Consider the following 20,309-nt stretch of genomic DNA (forward strand, 5'->3'; position numbering starts at 1 on the left):
TTTGAACACTTTTCTATTTCTGGGTTAGAATGGAGAGTTGTGTTCTGGTAACACATTGTGTAACTCATGGTGTATGTGTCGGGTTCAGGGAAGAATGATGAGATATTTCTGGAACTTGGAGCTTTATCTCATATCTCACGGTAGATCTGAATTTTCCTGTATTGCTTTTTTAAACAAAGTTTGAGGTAACATGATCCAGGTTGTTGAATAACTTCCTCTCTCAAATTAGATTTTTGTTGTGTTATTGACTTTGTATTGCACCTGTAACAAAATGAAACTACTGTTTTACATAAGACATTTACAAATTGAATTTTCAGCTGTGGGGAGTCCAGCTTTCAACTTTGTTTTTCTCCAGATGTACCTCTTAAATGGGATTGTAGAAGATTCAAAGGCCCAGATTTTGCGGTCGTAATGACAAAACTGTCAGCGTTCGCTGCCATTACTCTACTGAAATTGAGAGCAACATCTGGAGTTTGCACGTGTGCAGTTAAACGTGGAGCTCCAGACCTTTCTGTCAGTGATTTCCCCATTCCTTCAAAGGGTGTGCTGCTGAAGTCCTTGAACATGGAAATGAATTAGAAATCACTGAATTGACGTGAAGTTCCTTTTTTTTAATACTAGTGTTCTTTCTTGAACTGTAACTGGATTTTGAACAGCGTACAAAGTCATAGTTACTGCTGAACAGCCTCTCTGGCCTTGAAATGCTAATTTTATATTTGTGCAATATCAAATTTCTCAATTCCAAGACAAAAATTCCATAGATTTTTCAAATAATCAAAAAAAGATTTCAAGTTTAGTTATGATATTTTATCTATTGCCTTAATCCCATGTGGATGTCCCAATCTTTATCTGGCTTTCTATAAAATCATAAAAAGTGAATGATAAAACCTGCTTGTCACTTCCTTGTTTGCAGTCTTTGAGAATTCTTCAGTGCCATTGGCTGCTTAGCCTGCTTGATGATATCACTGTTGCTGGATGCCAGAGAACCCTGATATTTGGTGCCAGAATGTAATTAACATTGGGGAAAGGGGAAATTCCCACCACGGAGCTTGCTAGATCTTTGAGGTCAGCAGTGAGCACTGCCACTTCACCACTGACAGCAAAATCCAGATGGTTAATATCTGCTGGAATAAGACTACAAGATGGCTTCTGTTGAAGAAGCTCAATGTTTCCTCTATGCTGTGTGGGTGTGTGGATAAGCAGCAATGCGGAACACACCGCGCAGTGCAACAAACAGGCCCCGTACAACCAACATTCCCTTTAAGATGCGCATGACTGCGCAGCGGTCTTAAAGGGACTATGCAATGCAACAAAGAGGCTGTGCACAACAAAGAAGAATTATAGGGAATGGTGTCTTTAAGCCTTTGGTCTCATTGTTAAGGCAGTTACTGCCGCCTTACCAGTACATCATCTAACTGTTTTTTGAAGGAGTCCAATCTCGGGCAATTCATTCCAGCTTTAAATTCCCTCTGTGTGAAGTGTTAACTTGTCTCTGTCCTAAATTTGCATTTATGGCACTGAACCTGTTGCCCAGACCTGTCCAAATTCACTGTTCAAAAACAACTTCAGCTGTGTGGCTAATTTGTGTTTATTTTAATAAGTAGGCATAGAACCATAGAAAAAAACTACAGCACAGTAGGAGGCCATTCACCCCATCGTGTCCGTGCTGGCCAAAAAAACTAGCCATCCAATCTAATCCCACCTTCCACCACCTGGTCCATAGCCTTGGAGATTACAGCACTTCAGGTGCATCTCCAGGTACCTTTTTAAAAGAATTGAGGGTTTCTGTTTCCACCACCAATCCTGGCAGTGAATTCCCGCGAATGTTGCTGCTTAATGCCCCATTGTGCACCACGTCTGCCAAACATAGAAGCAAAATACTGCAGATGCTGAAAATCTGAAATAAAAACAGAAAATGCTGGAAATGTTCAGCAGGTCTGGCAGCAGCTGTGAAGAGAGAGACAGAGTTAACACTTCAGATCTTTGACCTTTCACCTCAAGGAGCAGCATCTCATTTTCTGCTTAGGCACTTTGCAGTCTTCTGGATTCAACATTGAGTTTTAGATCGTAACCTCTGTCCCCATGTTGTTTCCTCCTTCACTGGTTTGTTTTTTTTCCTCTCCTGTTTCTCTCTCATTTCCAGTTTTGTTTTTGGACACCAGCTGTTCATGATTCACACCCTCTCTCGACACATCTTTTGTTTGCTTATTTGTCTCGTTACCACTCCTTTTGGCCTTGCACCATGAAAGCTTTTGTCATTTAATCTCCCCTGCCTTCCACCCAATCACAGACCTTCCCGTTTGTTATTCTTCCCACCTTTCGCTTCCTCAAAACCTATTACATTTCTAACTTTTCCCAGTTATGATGAAAGGTCACAGACCTGAGAAATTAACTCTGTTTCTCACTCCACAGATGCTGCCAGACTTGCTGAGTGTTTCCAGCATTTTCAATTTTTAAATCTGCCAAATAGGCAGGTCATCTTTTAAATAACTGTATTAAAAAGCACACTTGCAACAAAATTTCAGTGAAAGAGGGGGTAATTGAGACACTGGATGTGCTAAAAATTGATGAAGAAGTTTTAGAAAGGCTGGCTGTGCTTAAAGTAGATAAGTCACCAGAACTAGATGCGATGTATCCGGGGATACTGACGGAAGTGAGGGTGGGAATTGTGGAGGCATTGCCTTGCTCTTTCAATCCTCTTTGGATGCAGGGATGGTGCCAGAGGACTGGAGAATTTCAAATGTTTGCCCCCTTGTTCAAAAAAGGGTGTAAGGATAAAAGCAGCAACTAACAGGCCAGTCAGTTTAACCTTGGTGGTGGAAAAGCTTTTAGAAATGATAATCTGGGATAAAATTAACAGTCGTTTGGATAAATGTGGGTTAGTTAAGGAAAGCCAGCACAGATTTGTTGAGGGCAAATTGTGTTTAATTAACTTGAGTTTTCCGATGAAGTAACAGAGAGGGTTGATAAAGGTAATGCAGTTGATGTGGTGTACGTGGACTTCTAAAAGGTGATTGATAAAGTGCCCCGTAATAGGCTTGTCAGTAAAGCTGAAGCCCGTGGAATGAAAGGGACAGCAGCAGCGTGGATATGAAGTTGGCTGAGTGACAGGAAACAGAGCAATGGTGATTGGTCATTTTTCAGACTGTAGGAAGGTATATTCTGGAGTTCCCCAGGGATTGGTATTTGGACCAGTGTTTTTCTTGATCTAAATTAATGACCTAGACTTGGGTGTGCAAGGCACAATTTCAAAATTTGCTGATAAAATTGGAAGTATTGTGAACTGTGAGGAGGATACTGATAGACTTCAGGAGGACAGAAACAGACTGGTGAAATTGGCAGACACATGACAGATGAAATTTAATCCAGAGAAGTGTGAAGTGATGCATTTGGTAGCAAAACGAGGAAAGAAAATATAGAATAAAGGGTACAATTCTAAACGGGGTGCAGTAGCAGAGGGACCTGGGGGTATATCTGCATAAATTTTTGAATGTGGCAGGTTGTGAAAGCGGTCAGTAAGGTATGTGAGATCTTGGGCTTTTATAAATAGAGATATAGAGTGCAAAGGCAAAGAGGTTATGGTGAATCGTTATAAAACACTAGTTCTGTCTCAATTGGAGTATCGTGTCCAATTCTGGAAGGAGGTGAAGGCATTGGAAAGGGGGCAGAAAAGATTTATAAGAAAGGTTCTGAAGATGAGAGACTTCAGTTACTTGGATGGATTGATGAAGCTGGAACTGTTCTTGGAGAAGAGAAGGTTGAGAGGAGATTTGATAGAGGTGCTCAATTCATGAGGGGTCCAGACAGAGGAGATGGGGAGAAACCATTTCCATTGTCGGAAGGGTGAAGACCAAGAGGACACTGATTTAAGGTGAATGACAAAAGAACCAAAAACTAAGTGAGGAAAGTCTTTCTTAGGCGGCAAGTGGTTAGCATCTGAAATGCACTGCCTGAGATTGTGGTGAAGGCAGATTCAATTGTGGCTTTCAGAAGGAAATTGGATAATTTATCTGAAGAGAAAAAAATTGCAGGGCTATGGGGAAAAGGTAGGGTCATGGGAGTAGATGAGTAACACTTAGAGAGCCAGCACAAACACGATAGGCTGAATGGCCTCCTTCTGTGCTGTAACCATTCTATGATTCTATAAAATTCCTATTCCACTAATATTCCCAGATTTTCAAGAGTTTAAAACCTGCCTGAAAGTTGTGACTCTAATCAGCTATAGTTGTGCGGTGTTGAAGGTTTCTACAATACTGTGATGTAAAGGAAACCGTATTCTCCTCTTTTCTCAAATGTAATTGACGAATGGTATGCTGACTGCTGTGAAGTGTTTTGATCAAGTTGATGAGCTGACTGGAAATAAGCCAAGGTAGCTTTCTTTTCAATATGATTTGTAGGTTCAGCTAATTTATTGTCACTGCAGTGCAGTTCTGATTGGTGCTTATTCTTGTACAAGTTAATCGTGGAATTCAAACTAGAAGCAACAAAGAACAACCCCATTATTTCTGTGATTCCAGAAAGCCTGGTTCAGCTCCAAGAGATTCCTTTTTTCCCCATTGTGATCCTTGTTTAGGGAGGGTAGACGAGAAAGAGGAGGGAAACCGAGAACTGAGTCTAATTGGACAGCTCACAGAGCCAGCACAGGCACAATGGGCTGAATGGCCTCCTTCAATGTTGTATAATTGCTCTATGAATTTGGTTAATTACATGCTTCAACTCTTGTTTTGCCCCTCTGTTACAGAGACATTTCTTCAGGAACCTTGGCTCTATCCTAGCGTACGCATTTATAGGAACTGCGGTGTCTTGTTTTGTCATAGGGTAAGTATCACCACAATATGAATGAATAACTCCTCAGCCAGTGCCATTTTCATTTCATTGGTCAATGTTTCTGCTTATTACGGTGAGGATTGTCAGTGCTCTCGACTTCAGTCCCTCAGTGTCGGTCTTAAGATCTGTTGTGGAATGATTTGATGTAATAGTAGCAATCCCTCCACATTAACTTCAGAAAAGCATTAGTCTGTCAGCTTTCCATTTCCTGTGGCTACTCTGCTATTGCCAGTTATACTAAATTAGGGGAGCCACGTGACAGAGAATTAGAGAAGCACATGTGGGCGAAAGGAATAGATGGATATGCTGATCTGGTTAGATGAAGAGGGTTGGGCTGAAATGGTCTCTTTCTTTGGGGAAGTCAGAATAATAGGATTGCTCTTCGAAAGAGCCGGTACAGACTCAATGGGCCGAATGGCCTCTTTTCTGTGCTGAAATATTCCATGGTATAAAATTCTATGTAATTCTATGAATAAAGGAAGTTTACTTACAATACTGTAGCTGTATAAGACTTTTCCCGTACGATTCCTTTACACACACACACTACTTGAAATTCAGATAACGTACTGATAATACTGTAAGAAAGTCAGCAAAAGATTGGTAATGTTACAGTAACTATAACTGTAGTACAATGAATGTTAATATCTGCATTTTAATGGTTCCATAACTTAATGGAGTTTCTTGAAAAGTGGGAATGCCATTGCAAATTAAACCTACTGGAAGTTGAGTATATTCAGCTGCATCTTGACTGCCAGTGGAATATGTGGATACCAGGGTTTGGTTCAGATGAAATTAGGCCATATAAGAAGGCCTGCACAATAGAACCTGGGACAGTTCTGGCCTTTTGTATTTAGGATTCCAGTTTGTGATTTGCAACTTGATAACATTTCAGTACCGCATTGAAATCTCGTCCGTAACGTGCACAGTTTTGGAAATGGTTTAAAGGAATTGATTTCCATGCATTCATCGTAAATCATGGTGACTTCATGTTTTTCCTCTATGGTTCTCATGGATTTTATTTTGCTAAAAATGAGGCTTAAAATAAATTTGTGACTTATCTGGAGTTGCACATTAGCTGCTGGTGTTCCAGAAGAAATATCCTGTATATTGAAGTAGATTTTCTGCAATCTCCTGCTGTAACTTTGATAGAAGATTTGTAGAAGCTCAAGAGAATCGGTGTATCCACTGATTTCCCTTGAGGTACAATAAGAGATCAGGAGAACCACCATGGAAATTCTACCCCTATTCTTTCACTGTTGCCTTCCTAATGATTAAAAAAACAACTGGAAAATAACTTGTGCTTATTTCAGAAACTTTATGTATGGAATTGTGAAGCTGATGTATGCAGTAGGACAACTTGAAGATGGATTTTATTACACAGACTGCCTGTTTTTTGGTGCCATCATTTCTGCTACTGATCCAGGTATGTATCAACACAGGAATACAAGTGTATTGGCAGCAGGAAAAGTGGATGTTGAGTTTGTGTTTTCCATGACCCCGCGTACCTAGAATTTGTTTCATGGATTTGTGAATGAGAAAACTTGGATCTCAGAAGGTGAAGGCCTGTGTCAAAGGGCTTTGTGGAAGTGCAGATATATAAATGTGTTGTGTTTAGAGACTTTACAATCTGAGAGAAATATTCGGAGGGCAAAGAGTTAGCCAAGTGTGGAAGATTTTTTTTACGTTTCATATATGGGATGTGGGTGTCAAGGCCAGCATTTATTGCAAACTAGTTTTCTGCGATTCGTGCACGAGGACGCCCAGGTCCCTCTGCACCGAAGCACTCTGAAGTTTCTCTCCATTTAGATAATAATTTGCCTTTCTATTCTTCCGACCAACATGGATAACTTCACACTTATCCACGTTAAAATCCATCTGCCAAATGTTGGCCCATTTATCTAATTTATCCATATCCATTTGTAGATTTCTTATTTCTTTATTGCAATTTACTATCCCACCTATTTTAGTGTCATCTGCAAATGTGGCTATGGTACCTTCTATCCCTGCATCCAAGTCATTAATATAGATTGTAAATAGTTGGGGCCCGAGGACCGAACCCTGTGGCACCCCACTAGTTACATCTTGCCAACCAGAAAAAGACCCATTTATCCCGACTCTCTGTTTTCTGTTGGTTAGCCAATCCTCTATCCAAGCTAATAAATTGCCCCAAACCCAATGTGAACTTAGCTTGTGTATTAACCTTTTGTGCGGCACCTTATCAAATGCCTTCTGGAGGTCTAGATACACTACATCTACAGGATTCCCATTATCCACTTTGCTTGTTACAGCTTCAAAGAACTCTAGCAAATTAGTCAAACAGGATTTACCCTTCATAAAACCATGCTGACTCTAGATTGCGTTTTGACTTTCTAAATGTCCTGTTATTACTTCCTTAATATTGGATTCTAACAATTTCCCAATGACAAACGTTAAACTAACTGGTCTATAGTTTCCTACTTTCTGCCTCCCTCCTTTTTTGAATAAGGGCATTACATATTAGCTTTTTTCCAATCCACTGGAACCTTTCACGCATCCAGGGAATTTTGGAATATTGTAACCAATAGATCTACTATCTCTACTGCCACTTCCTTGAAGACCCTAGGATGTAGACCATCAGGTAGGCTAAAAGGAATGCCTTAAAGGAGGAACGTTTAGGGAATGAATTCCAGAGCCTGAGTTCTAGACAGTTTTTTGCATGGCTGCCAATGGAAGTACTAAGGAAATCGGGGCTATACAAAAAGGCAGAATTGGAGGAATGCAGGGTTCCTAGTGGGTTGTAAGGCTGGAAGTGGTTTCAGAGATAGGAATGTCTTGGGGCATGGAGGGATGTGAAGATAAGGATGAGAATTTTAAATTTAATGCATTGCTGGACTTAGAGCCAATGTAGGTCAGCGAGTGCAGGGGTGTAGTAAAATCATAGAATAGAAGAGCAAAGAAGGCGGCCATTCGGCCCTTTGAGTCTGAGCCAGCGCTTTTGAAGAGCAATCCAGTTAGTCATATTTTCCCTGCTCTTTTTTCCCTATATCCCTTCAATTTTTTTCTCCAAGTATTTATCCAGTTCCCTTTTGAAGGCTCCTACTGAATCTGCATCGACCAGGCAGTGCTTTCCAAATCCGAGACACTCGCGTAAAAGTTTTTCCTCATGTTGTCCTGGTTCTTTTGCCAGCCACCTTAAATCTGTATTCTCTAGTTAACGACCCCTCAACCATTGGAAACAGTTTCCCTTTATTTACTCTCTAAACCCTTCATGATTTTAAACACATCTATTCAAACCTCCTCTTGGCCTTCTCTGCTCTCAGGAGAATAACCCCAGTTTCTCCAGTCTACTTACGTAACGATAATCGCTTAATCCTGGAATCATTCTAGTAAATCTCTTCTGTACCCACTCCAAAGCCTTCAGGTCATTCTTAAAGTGTGGTGCTCAGAATTGGGGCCCAATGAGTCTTTTATATAGGATTAGCATAATAACTTTCTGGCATTTGTACTGTATAGCACTAATTATAAAACCCAGTTTCCCAAATGTTTTATGAGCTGCTTTGTTAACCTGTCCTGCCACCATCAATGATTGTGCACAAATACCCCCAGGTCTCTCTCCTCTTGCACCCCTTTTCAAAATTGTATCAGTTAGCTTAGCATGCCTCCTCATTTTCTGTATTGAATTTCATCTGCCATGTGTCTGTCCATTCCACCAGCCTGTCTGTCCTTTTCAAGTCCATTACCATCTTCCTCTGTGTTTACTACACTTCTCAGTTTTGTGTTTTCTGCAAATTTTGAAATGGTGATGGGTGAATGGGACATAGTGTGAGTTAGGATCCAAGCAGCAGAACTTTAGGATGAGTTGAAGTTAATGGAATGTGGAAGTCTGGCCAGGAGAGCATTGGAATAGTCGAGTCTGGAGGTAACAAAAGCATGGGCAAGGAAAATATCTCTGAAACCATATTGCTCTTTTTTTCCACGTTTTTGTTTCAGCTTTCGAAACCTTAAGCACTTCTCATAGTTAAAATGAAGATTTCCTGGAACATGTTGTTTTCTGTTTTGACAGTGACCGTCCTTGCTATATTCAATGAGCTTCAAGTAGATGTTGACCTTTACGCGCTGCTGTTTGGAGAGAGTGTGTTGAATGATGCTGTGGCCATTGTGCTGTCATCGTGAGTGGAAATTTTAATTCAATTTTTTTTTAAAAAGCAATTGTTTCACATGCTCACTGTGTCAACTCCCATGGGGAGGGTAATAGCCACTGGCCTGAATTATGGGCAGAGTACCAGTACCCATGGTAATGGTGAATTATGGGTGGAGTGCCGGTACCTGTGGTAATCGTGAAATACGGGCAGAATGTTGGTACCTGTTGTATCGGTGAATTACGGCAGAGTGCTGTTAGTCATGGTAAAATAACTCGAGTTTGTATCTTCAAGACAGGGGAGAGTGGAAAAACACTTTTTCAAATAAAGTGCAGTCCCTTACTATGAGGAAAGTGAAGCATGCGTGCCTGTGTGTGTGTGTGTGTGACTTGTGCCCTTATTTATTAAAAAAAAAACTTTTTTTTCCCCAAAGGTCGATCGTTGCTTACCAGCCGGCAGGTGAGAACAGTCACACCTTCGATGCAGCTGCTTTCTTCAAGTGTGTGGGAGTCTTTCTTGGAATATTCAGTGGCTCTTTTGCCATGGGGGCAGTAACTGGAGTGCTGACTGCTCTGATATCCTTTTAATATGATGGGAGGAAATCCGAGTAGTATGTGGTACTTGCAAACCATTTGATAATGAAGTAAAGAAAGAACTTGCATTTATATAGTGCCTTTTTGTGTCTTCAGAACAGCCAATGAAGCCTGCCGTAAAGTTGAGAAAAATTCAGCCAATTTGCACATAGGAAGGTCCTGCAAGCAGCAGTAAGATAGATAGCCTGACAATCAGTTTTGGGGGATGTTTGAGAGATAAATGCAGGCCAGGACACCAGGACGACTCCCCTGCTTTTCTTTGGATATTGCTGCAGGGTCATTTACAGCCACCTGCAAGGGCAGACAGTTTAACATCTCATTTGCAAGATGGCACCTCTGGCAGTTCAGCATCCCCTCAGTTATGCACCAATGTGCCAGCCTAGATAATGGGCTCATGGCATCTAGAGTGGGACTTGAACCAATCACCTGTTCTATGCTGAGGGGAGAGTGCTACCAGCTGAGCCAAGGCTGACATCCATAACTTGTTTCACTGGAAGAATATTCTCCATTAAAACCTACAACATTAACACACAGCTAATAACTGATAACTTGCTGAGGTATGAGTGCTGATAAACACTACATTATAGATGGGCACAAAGCCAGTGACTGGGAACCTGTTCGACTGTCAGGACCAGTCTATATGGTGTTTCACTGCAAGCAAGCACACAGCAGTTACATATGAACATATGAATTAAGAGCAGGAGTAGGCCATTCGGCCCCTCGAGCCTGCTCCGCCATTCAATAAGTTCATGGCTGAACTGATTACTCCACATTCCCACCTACCCCCGATAACCTTTCACCCCCTTCCTTACCAAGAATCTACCTACCTCTGCGTTAAAAAATATTCAAAGACTCTGCTTCCACTGCCTTTTGAGGAAGAGAATTTCAAAGACTCACGATCCTCAGAGAAAAAATTTCTCCTCCCCTCTGTCTTAAACAGTGACCTATAGTTCTGCATTCTCCCACAAGGGGAAACATCCTTTCCACATCCACCCTGTCAAGACCCCTCAGGATCTTATATGTTTCAATCAAGTCTCCTCTTACTCTTCTAAATTCCAGCAGATACAAGCCTAGCCTGTCCAACCTTTCCTCATAAGACAGCCCAGCCATTCCAGGTATTGGTCTATTAACCTTCCAACGCACATTTACGTCCTTTCTTAAATATGGAGACCAATACTGTACACAGTACTCCAGATGTGGTCTCACCAAAGCCCTGTAAAAAAGAGAATGCAAGTCAATTATTTTGTGGTGACTTCTGTTTAGAGTCTTCCACCAAGAGAACTTAAGTATAGAGAGAGAAGCTTCCCTGAGCGACATCCATTAGCCTCTCGTTGACCTCAGTACATTACATGCCTTATTCGGAACTGTTCCCTGACAGCTTTAAAAAGACAGGCCACCTTATCAGCTGAATGTAACAGCTCTGGATCCCAAACGACTTATGAACAGTGGCACGAGAGATTGGCGAGTGCCCAATAGACCATGGGACCTGTAGTTTCTCCAGAAAGGCTGTTTTCACTTTTGTTTAATGGCATTCTGTTCGGTTTGAGCTCTGATCCTCAGTTATTGCTTTAACTGTTGCTTTCCCACGTCACCAAATTCACCAAGCTGCATTGCTTTCCTCTCCTGGAGACAGCATTGTTTTTCTTGATGTCATGGAGCACCTTCCTCCTGGCGGAAGCATGTGGCTTCACCGGTAAGTTGTAACCTTGGTGAAGAGTCAGGACAGATTAATGTCCTTTGTTTGGAAGGATGTTACAAGCTTGACTCATTACTGTGGTGGTCAATGTTTTGATTTGGAAATAGAATGAGTTTAAATGTACCATATGGTGTATCAAAGGTGAAATGGAATACCTGTCAATTGTTGACTCTATGGGTTTTTTTTTTAAACATTAGCGAAATGAACTACATGGTCTGGTATTGAAATGTATAGACCAAGAGGTCCTTAAGTTCAGTTCTGAATCCGTACTTAGTCAGCTGATTCCAACCAGCACCGCAATTGGAGCAGCATAACCAACATCTCTATTCCTGGGGTATGAAGCAGGGGTAAGGTGGAGGGGAGGGGGTGCGAGGGCAGTATATACTTTTAAAATCAGTCAGGGTTCCTGCTCCCTATTCAGACAATCATGTGCATGTGGATCTCGAGTGAAGACGCAGCTGGATTGAACTGCGATGTTCCATTCCCGGTCTAGGTGTACACATGCAAAATGACCAATTAGGCTAGGCATGGTGAGGGCTGAAGGAACTGAGAATTATATTTCCGTTTGAGTGAAAAGTGGGAACATTAAGGAGGAGCCTCTGTTTCTCACTTAGAGAGATGTTGCTGAAAGATTGAATCTGTGCAAGGCATACACTGATACCTTAAACCGACTGCTGGAATAAGTAAAGCTGCAGGAAGGATTTGGAGTTTCAGGTCTCAATAGATTTATGATCACCGCACAGATCCATTCCTGTCTGAGATTTGTTCAGATGTGAGTTTTGCACCTGCAGTGCACTTCTGTTCGCAAGCAATGTTTGCAGAATACCTGAAGTGTATGGAAACATGTTCGGCGCAGTATGACTCTTTCTCTGGTGAACTAGAACACGAGGGAAGATGTCCAATGCCATGCCTTATCTGAGAACGCAGGCACTAAATATCGTTTCTAAGGACGAACACCTTGATGAATACAAGAATTCATACACTTTAAAACAAAAGCAGTAACAGAACTCGGAGCGGAAAAGCATTCTCCCATTGATGGACACTTCACCTTGACAAAGCTGGTGGTGACAGCGCTGCAAACTGTACCAACTTTAATCTTTTTAAAAAGTAATAGCCAGTGGAGGAGACAGGGAGGGAGAGTGTGTGGTCTGAATTTTATTAGCGTGCCACATATGGCAGCAGCATGCTTTGAAGTCAGTGGCCTTCAGGCATGGATGCACCCCCGTGATATTTCGCATGGGGCCTAATTTAAATGGAAGGGGCGGAGCGGCCGCCCCTGATGACCTAGAGGGGCGGCCGCTCTGTCCCCGACAATGGCGTCCGGCGCCACTTCCATTATTAAAGGGCTTCAAGCCCTTCGCAAAAATTTGAATTTCTAAAGTAACATTACTCGTCATATTTGCCCTTCAACCCCTTCCCACCATCTTCACAGCCAATATAAAATGTTTTTGCCGCCCCCCCCCCGCCCCCCGCACCTGCCTTGATAATTTAACTCCACCCCTCTCCCCACCAATGTCTCACCTTGGAACTCCGGACGGAGTTCCGAAGGCACGCGAGGTGGGGCCGGCAGCCGTAATATCGGCGTGGGACAGCCGCCGGGACAAGGTAAGTAGATGTAAATTTATTTGCATTCATCTTAATGTTTAAATGAAGGCCCCCGCCGCCGTCGGTAAAATGCGGGGCCTTCTCAGCATCGGGGGCCGTGGCGGGCCGCTCCCATAATTATTTTACAGGCCCCCCCCCCCCCCCCCCCCACTCTGCCACAAACCTCGATGTCGGGGGGCTGGTAAAATTCAGCCCTGTGTGTTTGTGCCCTTAAACTTGTGCCTGGTGAATTAGTTTGCTCGATTAACTGGCCTCTGATGCTGTGTGTCTAGTTGGAATTTACATGCAGCCTGACAGAAAAATCGCACTGCTTACTGCACTGACTTGTCCTATTTAAGCAGGCAACAATGATGTAATCCATGGCATAACACTCAAGGTGATGCTGCAATTTTGCAGGTGGGGGAAATTGTAGGCTTTTCTTCCTTACAAGAAAAACAAGGCTTTTGTGATTTGACCATGATTGCAAGGAAGGGTGATTTAATAGATGATCTGAAATACTTTAATGGAAGTGTTGCTTTGCTCTCTGCAATCCTGAGTGAATCTGTTTAACAACCAGGAAAGTGTTTGGCCAGCCATTAAAATGAGAAGCTGGTGATTTCGTACTCGTCAATTGCTGTGTCTGGTTCCAGAGCCCGCCCATCTGTAACCTACTTACAGTTTCTCTTTTATGGATGTAACAAATCTATTTATGTTATCCGCAGTAAAATAGGGCAGATTGGTGATTTTTGAGCTTGTGATTTATGCTCGTTCGAATTCTAACCCAGAGTTTCTTTGATCTTGTGTCGAGAACCCTCTGCTGCTCATTAGCATTGTGCTGCCCCCATTGAATGGCACCACTCGCTCCTACATTTTCTGGATTCATGCTGGCTTCTCATTGGCCTTGGAGTCGTGCCGAAATCCAGTCACAGCAGGTCCCGAGATCACCTGACACCAGCATAATCTCACACTCTTAGGCAAGGGTGAGTCCCCAAATCTTCGAGCTACATCGCTGGAGTTCTGCAGCGATTTCTTTGTGGGGATATTTTCTTTGACATCTGCTGATTTCATGACTGGAGGCCTGATGATTGTCTGAACCCCAGATCTTTGGAATGCTGACCTCCCCACAATCAGAACACCAAAGGTGCTACAATGGCCTTTCCAACAGACATTCCTATATTCAACTTTGTAATGGATGTTAGGATTTCAGAGAGATTGTTAATGTGGATAAAAAAGATATGAACCCCCAGACCAATTTAATGAATTACACAACAAGATTTCATGTTTTAAGTCTTTTATTATAACAACTAAACTAAAAGAAATAGAATATTGCGTGCAATTCTGGTCGCCACACTACCAGAAGGACGTGGAGGCTTTGGAGAGGGTACAGAAGAGGTTTGCCAGGATGTTGTCTGGTCTGGAGGGCATTAGCTATGAGGAGAGGTTGGATAAACTCTGATTGTTTTCATTGGAACGATGGGGGGGCGACATGATAGAGGTTTACAAAGTTATAAGCGGCATGGACAGAGTGGATAGTCAGAAGCTTTTTCCAAGGGTGGAAGAGTCAGTTACTAGGGGACATAGGGTTAAGGTGAGAGGGGCAAAGTTTAGAGGGGATGTGCGAGGCAAGTTCTTTACACAGAGGGTGGTGAGTGCCTGGAACTTGCTGCCGGGGGAGGTGGTGGAAGCAGGTACCATAGAGACGTTTAAGAGGCATCTTGACAAATACATGAATAGGATGGGAATAGAGGGATACGGACCCTGGAAGTGCAGAAGGTTTTAGTTTAGGCAGGCATCTAGATCGGCGCAGGCCTGTTCCTGTGCTGTACTGTTCTTTGTTCTAAATCCCCAATTAACTAAATAGTACTTTGTCAGCAGCTGATACCCCAAATTACAATCAAAGGTGTTTACTTATTCAACACTTGAAAATATTGCCCCAAATTCATGGGTTACACAGTCCTCTTTGATGGTGAAAACCTTTGTGGTTACAAGTCCCAAACTTCTCCCTGTTGCAATGGATCTCCCAGACGTTTCAAAACTCAATATTATCTTCGCTCTCCTCCGAGCACTTCCAACCTGAACATCCATGGATAATGTGATTTCTGGTGGTCCCATGGGTCTTCTACTCATCTGCAAACTTCCCCTCAAAACCATGTTCAAATCTCTGCAGCCTTTCACTGTGTATCTTCAGAGAGCAGGCGTTCCCTCTCTCTCCCTCTCCAGCTGCTACTTATAGGTGTCTTCTCTTACAGCTCACCTTCCTGCTGCACCCTGCTGGGTCTCTTCTTGCAGCCTGCTTGAGGGCACAGTGTAATGGCTCCTTCCTTAAAGCTTGTTTTCCTCTAGAAAGTCTGTTAAATTTATTTGGACTTAGAAATCAATAGCCCATTGTTTTTCTCCGAAATGCAAAGACCAGAACTCTTGAGTTGCACTAAGCTACTCGGCGTTTCCACTGTCCCCTGGTATTGGCGCCTGCCTGTTTGTTTGCCTGTTCTCAATGGCTGACTCCTTGTTTTACCATCCAAAAGTCTGGGCGGGTGAAAGCCATTGCTCTTCAGGTGTTAGTGCTGTAGTCTCTGTTCTTCAGAAGACGGTCTTTCTACTGTCCTGGTAACCTTTCGCAGAGTGGAAGTGAGGGCAGCAGAACTGGACTCCACCTTGAACTTTTAAAAATCACCATCTTTAAGACATGTCACAAGGTCCACCATAACACCTCCCCCCAATTGTACTTGAGAATTGCCTCTCGTCACTACCATCTTCTGGAGGGCAATTAGGGATGGGCAAGAAATGATGGTCTTGTCAGCGACGCTCACATACCATGAAAGAATAATTTAAAAAAACTTAGTGCTTATTGCAGTAAGGTGCAAACCTCCATTATAGATCCATCTGTCTTGGATTAGATGGATAGGTGGTATAGAGGGAGACTTGGTCATATTTTATTCCAGTGCCGGGGCTCCCGGCAGCAGGCCGGAAGGTGGGGGAGAGCCTGCCTTGGCCTTGCTCAGACCTGTAACTATTTAACGGCGGGCAGCCAATTAACTGTCTGCCATCAGAAACACCGTCCCTTTAAGGGATGAGCTCCCGCCTCCAGACCTGCCAGCCAACTGCCAGTATTGCAGGAGGCCCTACCGTACCAAGGACGTTGGAGACCTCAGGACAGCTAAGTGGGATTGGAGTTTCCGGGGCCATTCAGGCAGGGTCCCTCGATGGGGTCGGGGGGCATTGTTGGTGAGGATGGGGGGGCCTCCGGAGTCCCTGGATTGCCCCAAAGGACGGACTGCCAGGGTTTACCTGGTGTCGTCTCCGCGCTGCGGTGGGCCCCTCCGTCTTTCACAAAATTAAAGTGGAGGTGGGAAAATACACATAATTGGCCACTTAAGGGCCTCAATTGGCCTGGGGCAGGAAGGCCGATCTCTGCCTTCCCCGTCCCAGACAAAATGGCAGGGGGCCCAGGCAATGTTGGGAACAGTGCCCCTTGCTGTTTTGTTTGCCCCCTGCCACCTCTATGCCCGCTTCCAAGGGCAAAACAAAATTCAGCCCTTAGATTGAATACATGTGACAGATGGGGAGGAGGAATCAGTTATATTAAGAGCTTGTACAGACATCTCGCACCTGTTGACCTCCTTTTGTGAAGTTTTTATCTTGTCAGCTGAGCGTTCTGAAATGCAAAGCAGTTTAACATGCCTTGCTGTTTGAACTAGCCTAGCTTCTTTAAGTAACTATTTTATTTTAATGCCTATTTTAACCAGCCTTGGTATTTTGTGTGTAGGTGTGGTTGCCGTTCTCTTCTGTGGAATCACACAGGCCCATTATACCTACAACAACCTGTCACCTGAGTCAAGAGACCGAACAAAGCAGGTATGGAAGCCCACTGCTGTTGATCCTTAATTTGTACTTGTAACGTTAGTTTGCTGTTAGAAAAGTTCCTGTTCTGATCCCCGAGTCAGTACTGAGTTGGATTGTCACAGCAGGATAGCTGTATGAACAGTGGGCCTTTAATACACCTAAATTAAGGAAGACACAGTTGGGCAGAATTCCATCCCATAATTACTATCATTTGACAGCAACCTGCATCCAAGGTGCTTCACAGGAGTGTTATCAAACAAAATTTGACACTGTGCCTCACAGGAGCTTTTAGGACAAGTGACCGAGAGCTTGGTCAAAGAGGTAGGTTTTAAAGAGCCTCTTGTAGTAAGAGGTGGAGAGGTTTAGCGAGGGAACTCCAGAGCTTGGACCCTAGGCAACTGAAGGTACAATGGCCATTGGTGAAGTGATTAAAATTGGGGATGCACAAGAGGCCGTAATTGGGGGAGTGCAAACGTCTCTATATACATATGAATGCTGAGCAACATTCAGATGAGGATTGGCTGTAATGTTTCTGCTGTTGGACAACCCATTAACTCTGGACTCTTGTGCATGAAAATTGGAAAGTTACTGGAAGGCAAATGCCATCCATGGAACCGTATCCCAACAAGAAAATCAACTCCGAGAGAGAGGAGTGGAGGTCAGAAAGCTGGAGAGGAATTGGGAGCAAATTTACAAATAGATGTTCTTTAAGAGTGTTTTTTTTTTTTTGCTGCTGCTCAGATGGAAGAAAGAAATCGTATTTTTCTGCTCACTTGCTCAATCCATTACAAACAACCAGCTAAGTCTGCTGGCTTTCCCCTGAGCTTACTGCTAGGACATTGTTGGGTGTCATTCTACCTTTGGCAGTTCACAAATGTGATTGTTCCCCATCCTGAGCTTCACAATACAACTGAAAGCCCTGCAGAGGTTTCACAGAAGGCTTCAGGCCAGTGGAGAGGCCTTGTGTTTGTTTCAGAAGACCTTTTGGATTTCGCTTCCTAAGGGATGCCTCCTCATTACAATTTCTATTGTATTTATATGTCTATTTAAAATGTGGCTGTGGAACTGCACCCTAGCACGAGCCAGAACTTGTAGGAAAGGAGGGGGTGGAGAAAAGGGAGCGATTTTGGAGCTTTTATCACCCGTAATAAACTCTTCCTATTCTCAAGTGTGCATGTTGTGTGTGCGCAGAGGACTGTCATCAAAATGATTTTAATTTAAAATGCCTTAAATTTTGAATTAAAATGCAATTTTTAAAATAAATTGTGCATTCAGGATATTTCCTGCGCCTCCAGATGTGCATAACTCTCCAATAGGGGAGGATAAGCTACAACACCTGTTCCTACAACTCTGCAGTCATTCTGGGGATGCTTTTTGCAGGTTCGGCAATATCTATCTGTTTTCTCTGCATTTGACTTTTTACTTTGGGTTGAGCATCTGAGACCTTCTGCAGCGCCGTGCATTTCTAGATTGCCACTAACATTAATGTGACCTTCTTTTGCAGTTGTTCGAAGTTCTGAATTTCTTGGCCGAAAACTTCATATTTTCCTATATGGGTTTAGCCCTCTTCACGTTTCAGAATCACATCTTCAACCCCATCTTCATCCTGGGGGCTTTTGTATCCTTTACTACAAATTCTTGCAACTTTAGTGAAAGAAGATCGTTGTAATACAATTAAGATTTGCTGCCTATTAATTAAACAAAAATACTGAATTTTCAACTTTTTATAATAGCTATTTTACTTTCAGTATCTTTTTGGGTGAAATTTATTAACCAAATACAGAAGTGTTTTTCTTAATTTTAACATTTAAGGGGATGCTAGATAAGCATATGAAGGAGAAGGGAATAGAGGATTGTGCTGGTAGAGTTAAATGAGGGAGGGATGCTTGAGTGGGGCATAAATGCCAGTATGCACTGGTTGGGCCGAATGGCCTGTTCCTGTGCTGTATATCCTATGTAAAAACAAGCTGCTAACAAAATTGGAGGAATGTTTGCTTCTGAAACACGCAGTTTCAGGGGTTGTAATTTCATCATCAGGCCTTCAATTTTGGAATCAAGCAGACCTTTTTTTTTTATCCCTGTGGAAGAGCAATTTCTTTCTCTTGGTGTTATAGCATTGTAACACCAGACCTAAGTACGGTGATGGGTCAACACTCAGCTCCAAGGCAGCGGTTATTTTATAGACCTATGTGATGGGAAACACGTCGTTGGTATATGGCAGCTCTGGCATGTCTCCCTGCTGATACCCTGCTTTCTCCTGATCTGGTCTGCCTGGATTGTGCCCCTCTTTTCCACTCATTCATTGTCAGTGGAAGGCAAGTCCAGCTCCCAATGCCTCGACAACAATCGAGCAACATACTTCCAGGCATATTTTTTTCTTTCTCTGTATCACAGTCTCTCTCTCTTTCCTTTTTTGTTTGCTGAATAAATGAGACGTCTTGAGGGAAGGAAAATTCAGTGAAGAAATATGTTCAGAGAATATTGATAGAGGTTGATAAAATTATGATAGGGTAAATATAGAGAAGGTTTTTTTGTGGGGAGCCTAAAACCAAGGGCCATAAATACACGATAGTCGCTGATAACCTCAGGGAATTCAGGGGAAACATCTTTACTGAGAGAATGGTAAGAATGTGGAACTCGCTACCGTGAGGAGTAGTTGAGGCGAATAGCATAGCTACATTTATGCGGAAGTGAGATAAATACACGAGGGAGAAAGGAATAGAAGGACATCTTTTGAATTTGAATAGTTACAGCACAGAAGGAGGCCATTTGGCCCATTGTGTCCATGCTGGCTCTCAGCTAGTCCCACTCCCGTGCCTTTTTTCCTCATAGCCCTGCAAATCTTTTCTTAGATAATTATGCAATTCCCTTTTGAAAGCCATAATCTGCCTTCACCACATTCTCAGGCAGTGCATTTCAGATACCAACCACCTGCTGTGTTTTTTTTTAAGTTTTCCCTCATGTTGCCTTTGGTTCTTTTGCTATTCACCTTAAATTAGTGCCCTCTGGTTCTCAACTCTCGCCAATGGGAACAGTTTCTCCCTATCTACCCTGTCCAGAACCCTCATGAATTTTGAACACCTCTATCAAATCTCCTCTCCACCTTCTCTGCTGATGGGGTCAGGTGAGAGGAGGCTTGTGTGTCAAATTAACACTGGCATGGACCTGTTTGGGCGAATGGCCTGTTTTCGTACTGTGATTTAGTTCGGTGTCTCACTGCAGTATGATTTCTCCATTGTTAGCAGTGCAAGCTCCTTAACGGCTCTTGTTGATCAGATCGCTATCTTGCTGGGGAGAGCTGCCAACATTTACCCACTGTCGTTTTTCCTGAACTTGGCCAGAAAGCATAAGATTGGCTGGAACTTCCAACACATGATGATGATTGCAGGTACAGATTCAGCCACCTGAGCCAGGTTGGCCGACAAAACAGCAGCCATTACGCTAAATAACAAATTCATTAGTTCGGAAGTGCTTTACGACATCCTGAGGAGGTGAGGGTAAAAAATGCCAGTTATTCCTTTTTTTATTCTTCATAATCGCAATTGGAAAAAAAATCACCCAAAACACTGGCCATGTTAATGAAAAGAAGGGGGGGAAAAAGACTTGCATTTATATAGTGCCTTTCACAACCTCGGGACATTTCGAAGT

The 20,309-nt window shown here is 42.9% G+C and overlaps 1 protein-coding gene across 2 annotated transcripts in view; it reads left to right on the forward strand.

Moving 5' to 3' along the window:
* slc9a7 (solute carrier family 9 member 7) overlaps positions 1-20,309 on the forward strand; it is a 135,126-nt gene that overhangs the window by 70,162 nt on the left and 44,655 nt on the right. For both annotated transcript variants that reach the window (XM_068033246.1, XM_068033247.1), the window contains exons 4-11: positions 4,742-4,818; positions 6,138-6,250; positions 8,870-8,975; positions 9,379-9,520; positions 11,126-11,231; positions 16,585-16,673; positions 18,166-18,279; positions 19,938-20,049. In XM_068033246.1, the coding sequence (XP_067889347.1) occupies positions 4,742-4,818; positions 6,138-6,250; positions 8,870-8,975; positions 9,379-9,520; positions 11,126-11,231; positions 16,585-16,673; positions 18,166-18,279; positions 19,938-20,049 (859 nt within the window). The remainder of the gene's footprint in view (positions 1-4,741; positions 4,819-6,137; positions 6,251-8,869; positions 8,976-9,378; positions 9,521-11,125; positions 11,232-16,584; positions 16,674-18,165; positions 18,280-19,937; positions 20,050-20,309) is intronic.

This window comes from Heterodontus francisci, chromosome 6 (assembly GCF_036365525.1).
Source record: "Heterodontus francisci isolate sHetFra1 chromosome 6, sHetFra1.hap1, whole genome shotgun sequence".
Classification (NCBI taxonomy): Eukaryota; Metazoa; Chordata; class Chondrichthyes; order Heterodontiformes; family Heterodontidae; genus Heterodontus; species Heterodontus francisci.